Source organism: Pseudophryne corroboree, chromosome 9, assembly GCF_028390025.1.
Source record: "Pseudophryne corroboree isolate aPseCor3 chromosome 9, aPseCor3.hap2, whole genome shotgun sequence".
Classification (NCBI taxonomy): domain Eukaryota; kingdom Metazoa; phylum Chordata; class Amphibia; order Anura; family Myobatrachidae; genus Pseudophryne; species Pseudophryne corroboree.
This window is the reverse complement of record NC_086452.1, coordinates 162,015,749-162,032,493: the sequence shown is the minus strand read 5'-3', so window position 1 is coordinate 162,032,493 and position 16,745 is coordinate 162,015,749. Positions and strand designations below refer to the sequence as shown.

The window sequence follows — 16,745 nt, the reverse complement described above, 5'->3', positions numbered from 1 at the left end:
ATACGCCATGAGAATCCTTTTGGGAACTTGTGGTCTCCTATCCGGAGATTCCCAAGCCTTTTCGCACAAGTCACTTAATTCAAATGAGGATGGAAAAGTGACTTCAGGCTTTTTCCCTTTATACATGTGTACCCTCGTGTCAGGGACAGGGGGTTCCTCAGTAATATGCAAAACCTCTTTAATGGCAATAATCATGTACCGTATACCCTTTGCCACCTTCGGCTGTAATTTTGCATCTTCATAGTCGACACTAGAGTCAGTATCTGTGTCGGTATCTGTGTCATCGATCTGGGATATGGTGCGCTTCTAAGACCCCGGAGGACCTGGCCCCCCAGGGACAGGCATGGACTGGCTACCTGACTGATCCCTAGCTTCTGCCTTGTCTAACCTTTTATGCAATAGATTGACATTTGCATTCACGACATTCAGCATATCCACCCATTCCGGTGTCGGCGTTGCCGACGGCGACCTGACATTCAAGCACTCCCCCTCCACATTAAGCGAGCCTTCCTCGTCAAACATGTCGACACACGCGTACCGACACACTTCCCACACACACACACAGGGAACCCCTTTCCTGAAGACAGTATCCCTGTCAAGGCGCTTTGGAGAGACAGAGAGAGAGTATGCCAGCACACACCCCAGCGCAATGACCCTGGAGACCAACACAAAATGTTTTTCCCCAGCAGCACTGTATAATATGTAAACCGCCAATTATGTGCCCCCCCCCCCCCTCTCTTTTAAGCACCCTTTCACCGTGTGTAAGCAGGGGAGAGTCCGGGGAGCTTCCTCTCAGCAGTGCTGTGGAGAGAAAATGGCGCTGGTGAGTGCTGAGGGTGAAGCCCCGCCCCCTCGGCGGCTGGCTTCTGTCCAGCTCAAACTTAGTAAAATATGGCGGGGGCTCTTTTATATAAATGTACAGAGCCCACCTGTACATGTATATTGTCTTTTTGCCATGCAGAGGTTTATATTGCTGCCCAGGGCGCCCCCCCCCCCCCCCCCCCCCTGCACCCTTACAGTGACCGGAGTATGTGAGGTGTATGGGAGCAATGACGCACAGCTGCAGTGCTGTGCGTTACCTCAGTGAAGCTGAAGGCTTCTGCCGCCTGACGACTTCTGTCTTCTGTACTTCTAGCTCTGTGAGGAGAACGGTGGCGCGGCTCCGGGGGTGGACGCCCAGTAAGAACCTGCGTTCACCCCCTCTGGAGCTAATGGTGTCCAGTAGCCGAGGAAGCAGAGCCTATCTTTGACAAGAAGGTCTGCTCCTCTCTCCTCAGTCCCTCGATGCAGGGAGCCTGTTGCCAGCAGTGCTCCCTGTGAAAAAGTAGTAAAAGGTAGAAAAAAATCCAAACAAAAATGCTTCTAGGCAGAGAACTCTGGAGAGCTCTCTGCAGTGCACCCATCTTGCTCTGGGCACAGTGTAAAACTGAGGTCTGGAGGAGGGGCATAGAGGGAGGAGCCAGTGCACACCCAGAGTCCAAAGCTTTCTTAAAGTGCCCTATCTCCTGCGGAGCCCGTCTATTCCCCATGGTCCTTACGGAGTCCCAGCATCCTCAAGGACGTTAGAGAAAAGAATAATATGTTGCAAAATGCCTAAGTGTAGTAAGAAACAGTAAGGAGATGTATCTAATGTTGATGCTGTGTTGTATTTGTTATGGGCCCTACACACTGGCTGATTACACTGAAAGACATGAACGATCTCGTTCATTAATGAATGAGATATCATTCATACCTTTCAGTGTGTATGCATCAACGATGAACGATGTGCGGCCCCGCGCTCGATCATCGCTAGTGCCGGGTCGTTTATACATGCATGCCAATATGGACAATCTCGTCCATATTAGCATGCAGGGCTATGGGGTCGGGTGATGGCGGGAGTGATGAAACTTCACTCCCCCCCCTTCACCCCCCCCCCTTTCCCCGCTGCCGGGTCACCCGTCGACCGTATCGCCCGCCGGGCACCTCTGCGGTCAATCGCGCAGTGTGTAGGGCCCATTACTGTTCATGTCATGTCACTGGTGCCGGGCTGGGTGGGCACTGTATGATGTACTGTAAGTGATACTGAGGTTAGTGAGATAGTGACAGGGGCGGCCAGGCAGCAGTGATAGATGGCCACAGCTGCCACTGAACCTGCTCCCGCTCCGTCGCCACCACTGCTGGGGGTCCCGATGTGACAGGCTGGTAAAAGAGGCAGTGTGTAAGGGTCCAATGCCGGGTTGCACTCGGGAAGGACCTGTTTCCAATTTCCGGGTGCGACCCGGCATTGCGATGTGAAATGGGTATTAGTCACCATGTACCCCCATCCACCATATACTACTCCATCCTCTATTGGTAATGCCATTCTTAACCTGTACTGCATATTCACCATACCCCATAGCATACCACCATTTTCTCACTGTATTCCCAACCCCATTCAGACCCTGAATGCATACATCCTACTCCCTTATACCCAATGCTCCTCTTGTACCCCACATGTTCCACCCTCCCCTTGTAACTACATACACTATGCTCTCCAAGGACCCACATATAATCCATCCTCCCCATTCCCTCATACAATACCCCCCTACATCCACCATCCTCCCCCTGTACCCACACAAGATACCGGTAGCCATGCCAGCCTCTAGTCTCTCACCCCATATGCTGTGCTCTCAGGCTGCCTATCCGCAGTGGATGCTGCCTCCCCACCTGACTGCAACCAACTGTAGCACTGCCCCACTACGCTCTGCACCTCCCACACCACGCACACTTCATTCAAAAGTGCCTGCCCAGCAGCCACACCGCTTGTGCCCCGACACACTCGGGGCTCACTCTGGACACTACAGTGCCTTAGGACCAGTCTCTGCGCCTCCAGCTGCACCGCCGCCACCTTTATACAGCTGCAGCAGCATCAATCCTACTCCCCACTGTAATGCTGTCACTGCCGGGAATCTCGGGCTGACAGAGGGAGACCAGCAGGAAACACAGGGGCACAGTGCCAGCTGACAGGGGGAGACCAGCAGGAAACACAGGGGCACAGTGCCGGCTGACAGGGGGAGACCAGCAGGAAACACAGGGGTACAGTGCCACCTGACAGGGGCAATCCAGCAGCAGTGATGGATTGCACGGCTGCCCCTGGTCCTCCTCCCAACTCCTGCACTATCAATGCCACCAACACGGATCCATGGAGGCAGGTGAATGTGATCGCCGGTGGGGGTTGCGGGGGCGCGGTGATCGCTGGTGGTACAGTGCAGAATTACCGCGATCGCGGGTGTGGGAATGCCGCAATCATGGGTAGCGGGTTGCCCTGCTCGCGGATGCAGTGTGGAGGTGCCACATTAGCTAGTGGGGCTGCAAAGAATGTTCCCCCAGCACTGATCCCCTCTGGACCTGCTGCTGACAGGCATCCCGGGCAGTGAAGACGTAGGCGGACACTGCGGCCAGTGTCCGCCTACTTATCGTTCAGTTGGGGGGAAAGATCTCCCTACACCTGAACGATTAGTTGGGAAAATCAAACAGGTTTGATTTTCCCAACTAGTTGGACAGACCGTTTCTGGCCGTTTTTCAGCGTGTGGGAGCAAACGGCTGATAATCGTTTCCTCCCACACACTGCCAGATTATCGTTCCAACCAGCCAACTAGTTGGCTGGTTGGAACAATATCGCCCTGATGTATGGCTAGCATTAGTAATACAGCAACCTCGGCGCACCTCTTTTTCATCTTTGCATCATGTGCTGTTTGGGGCCTATTTTTTAAATCTGCTATCCTGTCTGCCACTGCAGTGCCACTCCTAGATGGGCCAGGTGTTTGTGCCGCACACTTGTGTCGCTTAGCTTATTCATACAGCCACCTTGGTGCAACCTTTTGGCCTAAAACAGTATTGTGAGGTGTTCAGAATAGACTGGAAATGAGTGGAAATGAATGTTATTGAGGTTAATAACACCGTAGAATCAAAATTACCCCCAAATTCTGTGATTTTAGCCGTTTTTATGGGTTTTTAAAAAAAAAATCATCCAGATCCAAAACCAAAACACGAAAGGGTGGTTTTAGCAAAACCAATTCCAAAACCAAAACACGAGCGGGGAATTAGAACCAAAACCAAAACACAAAAAGTACCTGCCGAACATCTCTAATTATTACAGCCTACTATACCTTGCCCTGTGTATACCGTCTCCTTCACCACATGTCATCTGTGTTTGGAGCTGCTCTTTACCAAGTTATACAGCTGCAATTGCAGATTCACATGCCCTAGTGTGATACAGACTGATCCATCCGGTATCCATACTAGGTTGTTAGAGTATAGCTACCACAGCCAGATAGCTAACTCAGTTAACCTAGATTTACTTTCATTCCCTATATTCCATATAGGTGATACTGAATTGGGAGAAGTATCATTCATTCTCCTCTTTTTCACTCACTCTTTTGTAAGCCAGTACGGCCCTGCAGCCCCAGTTCAGGGTACATTACAAACTCAGGAGGAGTTTTATCAAACTTTGGACAGAGATAACATTGAGAATGATTTACTAAAGGCCAGTACTCACTGGCAGATGTGGGGAGAGATGTGTGCACACATCTCTCCCCCCGCTCAGCACAGAGCGATGTGTGCCGAGCGTGCGGGGGGAGCGCGGGGGGGGGGGGGGGGGGCGCTCATTTCACCCAGCGGGTGAAGTGAGCGACCCGCTAGATTGGCCTGCATGCAGGCCAATCTAGCACCAGCAACAGCGATGCGCGGGGCTGCGCATCGCTATCGCTGTGATGGGTACACAAGAAGAGATCACTGCTTAAAATCTAAGCAATATAGTCAGATTGCTTAGATTTTAAGCAGCGATCACTCCGTGAGTACCCCCCTTAAGGGGCAGATGTACTAAGCCTTGGAGAGAGATGAAGTGGAGAGAGATAAAGAGCCAGTGAATCAGCTGTTTGAAAAATGACAATTAGGAGCTGATTGGCTGGTACTTTATCTCTATCCACTTTATCACTCTCCAAGGCTTAGTACATTATTTATTTATTACCAGTTATTTACATAGAGCACACACATGTTCTGCAGCGCTTTACAGGGAATATTTGGCCATTCACATCAGTCCCTGCCCTAGTGAAGCTTGCAATCTACGTATATCCCCTATCACATGTACATGCAGATACATTCACGCTAGGGTTAATTTTGTCAGGAGCCAATTAACCTACCAGTATATTTTTGGATTGTGGGAGGAAACCCACGCAAGTACACAGAGAATATACAAACGTCACACAGTTAGGGCCACGGTGGGAATTGAACCCATGACCTCAGAGCTGGGCAGTATTGCTAACAATTACATTATCCATACTGCCCATCCGCCCCAAAGTACCAATCAATCAGCTCCTAACTGTCATTTAGCAAACACAGTCTGTAAAATGACAGCTAGGGGCTGATTGGTTGGCACTTTATATCTCTCCACTTTGATAAGTGTAATGCTGTGGATGGCATATGTGAAACACATTTTTGTATTATTTTACTTCTTTTGATACAAGCAGATATAGGCATGCAGTGTCTGTCTAATTCTGTAATATCACAAGTTGGAGAGACGTTAACTACAGTATCTGCTAAAAATGTTGGCTCACTGTGCGGAGTACTGTTTTAGTTGGACAGACAAGTTGAATAAAAGTTGGTCAGTGTATGGCCACAATAGGATCGACAGGATGCTCTGGGCAGGCTGTGGAGCTATGAGTTTTCTTAGGATGCTCTGGGCAGTACTCTCCTTACCAAAAGCGCCAGTCCTACCCCTTAGGTGTGATGTCATGATGTCACAGGTTTAGGGAGTGCGTGCCGCACAGGGCCCACTGTTGCCCTGTTATGGCACTTTCCATACCCCTACCAGACCAGACAGCTGTAACAGATACTAGCAATTACTGTAGGTTAATGTACAAAAAAAGGGTAGTTCAGTGTCAATATCTAAGAAAATATAAGAATTAAAATAGGAATTTAGGGGGTCATTCTGACCCGATTGCACGCTGTGCTTCTTCACAGCCGTGTGATCGGGTTGGAACTGCGCATGCACAGTGGCCGCATTGCGCAGGCGCACCGTTGCCCGGTGACGGCAGTCGCTGGGCAGCGACGCCGCTAACAAAGAAATCGGTCGCAGCGGCAACCGCAAGAAGATTGACAGGAGGAAGGCGGAACCGGGTGTCAACTGGGCGTTGAGATCCAAATGCAGGCGTGTCCAGGCGTTTGGAGGGCAGATGTCTGACGTCAATTCCGGGACCTGCAACGCTGGATTGATCACACAGGGTAAGTAACTCTTACCCTGGTCTTATTCCACACAAAACTTTTTTTGCATAGCAGGGCTGCACAAGCGATCACAGCCTTGCTATGCAAAAATACACTCCCCCATAGGCGGCGTCTAGTTGATCGCACGGGCTGCAAAAAGTTGCAGCGTGCGATCAACTCAGAATGACCCCCTTAATACCTACTTTTAATTCATTTTCTCCTAGTCCGTAGTGGATACTGGGGTCTTGTACCTTAGTACCATGGGGTATAGATCGGGTCCACTGGAGCCTGGCACTTTAAAACTTTTAGTGTGTGTATGTGTGTGCTGGCTCCTCCCCTCTATGCCCCTCCTACCAGACTCAGTCTAGGAAAACTGTGCCCGATGAGACGGACATAACATGAGAGAAGAACAATACAACAGCGATGAGGCAACAAGCCAACACACAACCATGAATGAAAGAAGGGCGCTAACCAGAACAGAGGATAGCAACACCAACCAAACCCGGATAGCACGGCTATCCCAACAACACAACGGGACCGCAACGTCGGTCCAACCCAATACTTACACAGGTAAGCAGGAAGGAAACACTGAGGCGGGCGCCCAGTATCCACTATGGACTAGGAGAAAAGGAATTACCGGTAGGTATTAAATTTCTGTTTTCTCTTACGTCCTAGTGGATACTGGGGTCTTGTACTTTAGTACCATGGGGAAGTCCCAAAGCTCCCAAACGGATGGGAGAGTGCTGAGACCCCTGCAAAACCACCTGACCAAACTGAAGGTCATCCTTGGCCAAGGTATCGAACCTATAGAATTTAACAAACATGTTTGAACCAGACCAAGTTGCAGCTCAGCACAATTGTAGGGCTGAGACACCCCGGGCAGCCGCCTAGGAGGACCCCACTGACCTCGTCGAGTGGGCCTGAATAGACTTCGGCAAGGGCAAAGCCGCCAAAGTTTAGGCCTGATGAATGGTCAACCTGAACCAACGAGCAATAGATTGCTTAGAAGCTGGACGACCAATCTTGGAGGCATCATAAAGGACAAACAGTGAGTCAGATTTTCAATGACGCGCCGTCCTTTTGACATAAATCTTCAGAGCCCGGACCACATCCAAGGACTCAGGGCCCACAGAAGCGTCAGACACACTGGAACCACAATAGGCTGGTTCACATGAAAAGCTGACACCACGTTCGGCAAAAACTGAGGACGGGTCCTAAGTTCCGCCCTGTCTTCATGAAAAATCAAATAAGGACTCTTGCAGGACACCAATGCCAATAACATCACCGTCTTCCAGGTAAGAAATTTCAACTCCAACCTATGTAAGGGTTCAAACCAATCCGATTGGAGAAAAAACAGAACCAGATATGAAGAACACCCTTCAGGAAAGTCTGCACTTCAGGCAACATAGCAAGCTGTTTCTGGAAGAAAATAGAGAGCGAAGAAATCTGGACTTTGATGGAGCCTAAGCATAGGCCCATATCCACTCCCACTTGCTGGAAAAGTAGAAAACGACCAATTCTAAATTCCACAGGAGGAACCTTTCTACTTTCACACCAGGAAACATACTTTTTCCAGATACAATGATAATGTTTCGACGTTACCATCTTCCTAGCCTGGACCATGGTGGAAATAACCCGGGGGGGAAGACCTTTTCTTGCTAGAATCTCCCTCTCAACACTTCCAAGCCATCAAAAGTAGCCGCTGTAAGTCTGGATAGACAAATGGACCTTGCTGAAGAAGACTGTCTTGGAGCGGCAGAGGCCAGGGATCCTCCAGAGCCAAGGCCCGGAGATCCGAGTACCGGACGAGGCCAATCTGGGGCAACGAGAATTGCCAGAACGCTTTCCCTTCTTAGCCTTTTTAGCATCCTTGGGATTAGCGGTAGAGGAGGGAACAGGTACATGAACCGGTACGTCCACGGTGTTGTCAGCGCATCCACTGCTACGGCCTGCAGATCCCTCGTCCTGGAGCAATAACAGCAGAGCTTCTTGTTGAGATGAGAAGCCATCAAATCTATCTGCGGACAGCCCCACCGGAGGATCAACTGTTGAAACACCTGGAGATACAAGCCCCATTCGCCTGGATGAAGGTCGTTCGTGCTGAGGAAGTCCGCTTCCCAGTTGTCCACTCCTGGAATGAATATGGCTGAGATAACCCTTGCGTTGGCTTCTGCCCAGAGGAGGATTTTTGACACCTCTCACATCGCCACTCTGCTTCTTGTTCCTCCTTGTCAGTTTATGTACGCCACCGCCGTGGCATTGTCCGACTGAACCTGGACCGCCTGACCCTTTAGGAGATAGGAGGCTTGTAGAAGAGCATTGTAAACTGCCCTGAGTTCCAGGATGTTTACTGATAAAGTCGATTCCTGAACTGACCACAACCCTTGGAACTGGGCCCCTTGGGTCACCGCTCCCCCTACCTGGAGGCTGGCATCCGTTGTCAGTAGAATCCACGGGTGGATATTGAAACATCTGCCCTCTAGTAGGTGAGGAAGTTGAAGCCATCATAATAGAGAAATCCGGCTTTTGTTTGGAGGGTCACTTCCTGATGCATATGCAGCTGAGAACCCGACCACGTGTCCAGAAGATCCAGTTGAAAAGGCAAGGCAAGAAACCTGCCGTATTGGATTGCCTCGTAAGCAGCCACCATCCTGCCCAGTAACCTGATGCAAAGATGGATAGACACCCTGCAAGGACTGAGTACCGAGCGGACCGAAGCCTGGATAGCCAGGGCCTAGTCCATTGGGAGAAACACCTTTTGAGATACCGTGCCCAGTATCATCCCCAAGAACTGAAGACGCTGGGTTGGCTCCAGGTGAGATTTATGGAAATTCAGGATCCACCCATGATCCATGAGAAGGCGAGTTGTCAGATCAATGCTGTGTAGCAGACGTTCCCTGGACACATCTTTTTAGTAGGAGATTGTCCAAGTAGGGGACTATGTTGACTCCCATCATGCGCAGTTGCAGCATCATCTCCGCCATGACCTTGGTGAAGACCCTAGGAGCTGTGGATAAACCGAAGGGTAAGGCCTAAAATTGGAAATGGTCATCCAAAATGGCGAACCTGAGGTAAGCCTGATGAGGAGGCCACACCAGAATGTGAAGGTAAGCATCCTTGACATCCAGAGACACCAGGAACTCCTCCAGAGCAGACACCACCGCCCTCAGGGACTCAATCCTGAATTTGAACACCCACAGATACGAGTTAAGAGACTTCAGATTCAAGAAAGGGCGCACCGAACCGTCTGGTTTGGTAGCGACAAAATGACTGGAGTAAAAACCTCTGTCGCGTAACAGAGGAGGTACAGGAACAACCACCCCTGCCTGCAAGAGTTTTTGAATAGCCTCTTGCAAGGTAACTTTTGCTGCGGGCAAAGCTGGTAAGCCCGACTTGAAAAACCTGTGAGGAGGTAGAGTTTGGAATTCCAGCCAGTATCCATGGAAAATGAGGTCCCTCATCCAAGGATTCCGGCAGGACTCCGCCCACACGTGGGCAAAGTGTTGAAGGCAAGCACCTACCTGAAAGTTGCCTCGTCGCTGGGGCCAACCGTCACGTGGAAGGCTTTGCCGCAGGGGATCCGGTGGTCTGATCCAGGGAGACAGCAGGTGCAGTTTTACGGGACTTATCACGAGATCCTTTGGAAGTGGTGGAGACCCCTCGGCCCCTGCCTCTGAACCTTGCCACACGAAAGGACTGCAAGGAGGGTCCGGTGTAAGAACTTCTGGCAGGTGGTGCAGCTGACGGCAGGTAGGTAGACTTACTTGCCGTTGCCTGGGAGATCCACTTATTCAATTCATCTCCAAACAAGGCATCACCTGCAAAGGGAAGATTTTCCACACCCTTTTTGGAATCAGCGTCCGCCGCCCATTGCCGTAACCACAGAGCTCTGCACGCTGAGACCACCATAGCAGTAGTGCGGCCATTAATCTTACACAACTCCTTTATAGTCTCGCTCATAAAATTTGCAGCATCCTGTATATGTTGCAGCAGGGCAACTACCTCATCCCGGGGCAGACCGTCTAAACCATCAATAACATTATCAGACCACTTTACCACAGCCCTGGAGATCCACCCGCAAACTATTGTGGGGTGCTGGGCTGCACCGGCTGCCATATAAATGGCCTTGAGCGTTGTCTCAATTTACGGTCAGCAGGTTCCTTTAGGGATACAGCCCCAGGGACAGGCAGAACCAATTTTTTTTGACAGTCTGGATACAGATATATTGACCGACGGGGAATTTTCCCAGACCTTCCTATCCTCAGCCAGAAGGGGAAAGGTAGATAAAAACCTCTGATGAATTTTAAATTTTTTCTCAGGGTTTAACCAAGCCTCCCTGGCCAGGGAGTTTAACTTCATAGACACCGGAAAGGTAGCTGAACTTTTGGGTCTTACATTAAAGTATAACTCCTCATCTGGTTCCGCCTCCGGGTCCGGTATGTGAAGGACCTCTCTTATGGCAAAAATGAGGGCCTCCACCCCAGGGGACAGAGAGGTGTCCTCGTCCATATCATCATCCACATCTGGCTGATCAGAATCAGACTGTAAAACCTGTGGTAGTGAGCGTTTATGTGAAGCCACTAGATGGGGCTGAAAAGCCTTCCTGGAATCTGCTGCCTTAGCTACACAGTCAATTGAGTGTTTTAACACCTGTCTCTCCCTTTTAGCTGCAGCTAATTCAGAACTGACATTTTGAATCATGCTCTTAAAACTATCCAACCAGTAAGGTGCCTGTGAGCTAGATCCTTGAGGAGACAAGGAACACTGCTCACACATGAGAGACCCCGCTGAAGACGGGGTAGAATTACAAGCAGCACACATAACCAAATCTACAGACATTGGCAATCATTCCGAGTTGTTCGCTCGCTAGCTGCTTTTAGCAGCATTGCAAACGCTAGGCCGCCGCCCTCTGGGATTGTATTTTAGCTTAGCAGAATAGCGAACGAAAGGTTAGCAGAACTGCTAATAAATAATTCCTTGCAGTTTCTTAGTAGCTCCAGACCTACTCCTAGATTGCGATCACCTCAGCCCGTTTAGTTCCTGGTTTGACATCATAAACACGCCCTGCGTTCAGCCAGCCACTCCGCTGTTTTCCAAGCCACTCCTGCGTTTTTACCTGGCACGCCTGCGTTTTTTAGCACACTCCCTGAAAACGTCCAGTTTCCGCCCAGAAACACCCACTTCCTGTCAATCACACTACGATCACTCGAGCGATGAGAAAACGTCGCTCGAGCTTGTGTAAATCTCCAAAGTTTTGAGTTAAATTACTTAACGCATGCGCGCTGCATACCATGTGCATGCGCATTTTCCACCTAATCGCTCCGTTGCAAAAAACGGCAACGAGCAAACAACTCGGAATGACCCCCATTAGCCAGTAAAAAAAACAGTGCAGCCAAATGTCCCACATACCCCACACAGACCGTAGAGAGCCCTTTGGAGTGACACAGAGGAATGGACCCAGCACACAGAACACAGCAGCACAATGTGTGTAAATGAGTGTATGCAATAACAGTGCAGCGGTGCTACCGCTGGCGTGCTCCTCCCTGGCTATGACCCCTGGTACCGGTTCAGACAGACTGTAACAGCGTGGGTCCTGGAGGAGCAGTGTGCATGCAGCCTTGATGATCCGCAGCAGCAAGGAAATGATGACTTCCCGACGCTGGTCCCGCTCCGGAAAGCCCCATCCCTCATAATGGCGAGCGGTCCCTCACAGTTTATACTGGTCACAATTGTAAAAAAAAAACTTAAATATTGCCTGTAGCAGTTCACACAAGCCTTCAGTGTAGCCCAGAGACAGTTTGTTTGCGGCGGGCATCACAGCTCTGGCCCCGTGACCGCCGCTGACTTGCCACCAACACTGCACTGGGGACCCGTTAACCGGGACCCCGGCGTAACACTCACCGTACCTGGTCTTCGCCATCTGTTAGAAGGTGGCGGCTAACTGCTGGTGTGGGCACACATACTAACAATGTGTCTTCAGTGCCTCAGGAGCTCAGTGTCCTGTCAGCTGGGATTACGAACCATTAACCCTCAGGAGGTTGGTTCGGTCCTCCCTCTAAGTCCCACGAAGCAGATAGTCTGTTTGCACACAGAGCTACCTGAAAATAAGAAACTAAATCAAAAGTAAAGAAAAAATCTCTGGAGCTCCAAAGAAGTTCACCTGGCTCCTTGGGCACATTTTTCTAAACTGAGTCTGGTAGGAAGGGCATAGAGGGGAGGAGCCAGCACACACATACACACACTAAAAGTTTTAAAGTGCCAGGCTCCAGTGGACCCAATCTATACCCCATGGTACTAAAGTACAAGACGCCAGTATCCACAAGGACGTAAGAGAAATTAAAGTACCACCTACAACCCATAGTATTTCCTGTGGAGCACTATGGAACCCGGAGAAGAAAGGATATTTAACAATTGGTCATTCAATGTCAATGTGACATATGTGAAAACATACCATAATGAGATGGATTCTTCAGAGCTCTGATATACAAAAAAGTTGATCTTATCCACTCCAGAGCAATGTTAACATCTGTGATGGTATGCAGGGCAATTTCTGCATTCAGATGTTCCACAAGATGTCTGTGCAGGCTGAGAATAGATAAGATATACAGGATAGATAAGCTATACAGCACTTTACACTAGCATTGGCAGTTTTCCAGGACCCTCTGTTTACAAAATACAGCTCTAAATATATTAATTGAATAATTACTTATTTTGCTCAAAAGTCCATTTTAAGTAAATGCAGTATATTTGCTGGAATTGTTTTTATTTGGATACAAATATTAGTCTGTTTTTATATTAAATTTCGTAATGCTAAGCTAGCATAATACAGCTACAGAAGCTAAGCTCTAAACTACTGCAAATTCAGTTCCCCCCTTGTATGCCAGTTACTGATTAACTCCAGCACTGGATATGGGCCCTCATTCCGAGTTGCTCGCTCGCTAGCTGCTATTAGCAGCCGTGCAAACACTAAGACGCCGCCCTCTGGGAGTGTATCTTAGCGTAGCATAAGTGCGAACGAAAGGATCGCAGCGTGGCTACAAAAAAAAGATTGTGTAGTTTCTGAGCAGCTCCAGACCTACTCCTGCCTTGCGATCAGTTCAGACTATTTAGTTCCTGTTTTGACGTCAGGAACACGCCCTGCGTTCGGCCAGCCACGCCTGCGTTTCCCCCGGCACGCCTGCGTTTGTATCTGACACACCTTTGTTTTTCCACACACTCCCCGAAAACGGTCAGTTACCTCCCTGAAACGCCCACTTCATGTCAATCACTCTGCGGCGAGCAGTGCGACTGAAAAACGTCGCTAGACCTTGTGTGAAACTACTACGGCTGTTGTGAAAGTACATCGCGCATGCGCAGAAGTGCCGTTTTTTTGCCTGATCGCTGCACAGTGACCGAAAACAGCTAGCGAACAACTTGAAATGACCACCATGGTTGTAAATCATAGCACAAGCCATGAATGGTTTCTAACTATCAATAGTAAGCCATTGATGCCTGGCCACCACTCATACTGCTGCCAACGGACATCTATCACCATTGTACCTCCACACATTGATTGTAAAATCATTTACCATTGGCAGCAAACCATCAATGGTTATTAACCATTGATGATCAACAGCGGTACCTCTTTCTGGAGTATGGTTAAAAAAAGCTGAATGCCTCTTCTCTGACTCACAAACTGAAAACTGTTCCTAGCTCTGGGACAGGGGCGTAGTTTAACCTTACTTTACACACGGTGGCCCCTTTAGAGTTTGACACATTTTGCACTGCAAATGTACATATTAAGGCCCTCATTCAGCTTGGATCACTGATTACTGAAAACTGCAAAAGGGTGATTTTCGCCAATATGCGTATGCGCAGAGGCCGAAAAGCGCATGCGGGGACCTATACAGTGTAATTAAATGCCTGAAGGATGACAGGGGCAGTCGTTTGCTTTTTAGCAGAATTTGCAACTGAACCTGAATAGGGTCCTAATTGTGTATATCAGCTTCAGTCATACATCAGACTGTGGGGGTCATTCAGACACGATTGCTGCTGTTTGTTTTCGCACAGCAGCGATCGGGTCAGAACTGCGCTGCTCCGCAATGCGCAGTTGCGAGGCCCCGCCAGCGTCGGGGAACGCTGGACAGCTATAGGAAGGACGACGAAAGCGATCGCACGGTGATCGCAAGAAGATTGACAGGAGGAGGCCGTTTGTGGGAGTCAACTGACCGTTTCCAGGGAGTGCCCAGGAAAATGCAGGCGTGTCCAGGTGTTTGATGGGAGGGTTCCTGACGTCAGCTCCGGAACGGATCGTCGCAGTGGAAGAATAAGTCCTGAGCTATGCAGAGACTGCACAAACTTTTGTTTGTGCATCTCTCTGCAACAGCGATCGCAGCCCTGTACATTGACTACCCCCTCCCCCGTAGGTGGCGACTACCTGATCGCAGGGATGCAAAAAAACGCAACCTAGCGATCAGGTCTGAATTAGGCCAAAAAGTCTGCCACAATGGGGCAGAGATGTATCTTGACAGTGTTAGCATGCAAATAAATGTGAAAGCTGCATTTCTCACAGAAAATGTAATGAAATACCAACAACGCTGATATCAATCGTTTACCACAAAATTCAATGAGAATTTTCTTTCCTGTAGTAGTCCAAATGGAAAATACAAATAGGTAATCCGAATAGACATCTGAACATCAATATAATATGATTTTAATGAAATAAGTAATATTAGCTGGAGGATCAATAAGCAAGAAGTGACCAAACAGTACTGCTAGTGTCATAATCATGTTTATATCAGGCATCTAGTACCTATAAAATACACACCTCCTAAGAAGAGTGCCCGGGCAGGCTTTAGGTGGCTTCTCCAGGGGCTTATGTGAACATACTCCATAAAAGCTTATGCATGCTCATACCCCATTCTACTTCTCTATGCATAAGTTATGCACTGCCTTCTCAATGACAGGAGCCGAGTACTGCAGGATAATGTCACAATGCAACCCCCAGCTGCTGTCACTACTGAGTTACCGGCATTTTAGTGTCATTTCCCGGAAGAGTGACACCCTGCACCCCCCTTAGGACACCTCTGGGATATGCACTTACCTGCTTTCAATAGTATCTGCACCACCTAGCATATGTACATACTTCTCTCTAGTACTTATCCTTGTCATGATAACTGCTGTGGCTGTAGTATCAAACTGGAGACAAATAATAATTTTAAACTTACTGTACTCTATATTTACAGGCTGATATTAGAATGACATAATTAATCAGTAATGCATGTACAGGGCATATAAGAAACATGTAAACTGGCAGACGGATAGTTGATTACTGGTCCATCTTCTCCACTGAGAGTGAAACAATCAGTTTTTCCTCACATATTATCATTAGTAGTGTTTATGGTGCACAGAAAACATTACCAATTTACTTAATCTTCAGTTGAGCAGCCACTCCCTAAACCCTTCATCCACAAATAGCTTTTAAGATCTAGGGCTGGATGTAATGAAGACCGAGTTGATCGGAGGTGCGGTTTCCTGGCCGAACTCGGATGTTTTTTTAAAGCTGCAATCATTTACAAGGCATGGCCGCTTTAAAAAAACGTCCGAGTTTTGCTGGGAGCCCGCACCTCCGGCCAACTCCGACTTCATTACATCTGTTCCCTTGTGTTAGCCTACACACATCACTACTTAAGAGATCAAAAGTCACAGAAGCTCACACTACAACATTTCTATCTAGCAGTTCTTAATTATATAGGACCCTATTCAGGTTGGATTGCAAAATTAGAGAAAATGCAATCCGACTGATTATCAAACGACAGCATTTGCATTGCACGTTCGTGCCCGCACTTAGCTATTATTTCTGTGAACGCACTGTGCTTAAACGCAATCACATTTTGATTGACAGGAAGCGAGCGTTTAAGGTAGGAAACATGGCGTTTTGTGGTGTGTTTATAAAAATGCAGGCACAGCAAGGTGTTTTTCGGGTGGGTCTCTGATGTCAGCGCTGACCACTTCCAGCCTCTTGCATATGCCGTATTGTGGACGACCTTGCCTGGCACAGATGGAAAAACTCTTAGATGTTCCGGTATTTGCATATGGTTATGCGATCACATTACGCATTGCGATGCATTCACAATTTCTGCAATGGACGTTTTTTCTCTGAATCTGGGCGGCAATTATTTGATCACAGCAATTGCTTTTTAGCAAGATTAGCGATCCAACCTGAATAGGGTCCTTAGTGAACACAATCATATCCATACCCTCCAACTGCCTTTTTGGCCGGTACAGTACCGCTTTTTTTATGGTCTGTACCGGCCAAAAGGAGCCTTGTATCGATTTCAGCGTCCACATTGTCCTGTAGATTCCTATGGCAGCGCCGCATGGCCATGCTCCCTTTGCTCGTGGCCATGACCCTTTCTGATTTTGTACCGGTTTTTTGTTTTAGAATGTTGGAGTGGGTGCAAATCTTGAACTACAAATACTTGAAAAGGGTATATTTTGAGTACATACAGTATGTGGTTATATTGTAAGATGTTGTGTAAATACTA

At 48.6% G+C, this 16,745-nt stretch overlaps 1 protein-coding gene across 9 annotated transcripts in view; it reads right to left on the bottom strand.

The window, feature by feature from the left end:
• HFM1 (helicase for meiosis 1) overlaps positions 1-16,745 on the bottom strand; it is a 984,377-nt gene that overhangs the window by 402,751 nt on the left and 564,881 nt on the right. For all 9 annotated transcript variants that reach the window (XM_063939911.1, XM_063939912.1, XM_063939910.1 and 6 more), the window contains 2 exons: positions 15,302-15,396; positions 12,671-12,804 (listed from right to left, as the gene is read on the bottom strand). In XM_063939911.1, the coding sequence (XP_063795981.1) occupies positions 12,671-12,804; positions 15,302-15,396 (229 nt within the window). The remainder of the gene's footprint in view (positions 1-12,670; positions 12,805-15,301; positions 15,397-16,745) is intronic.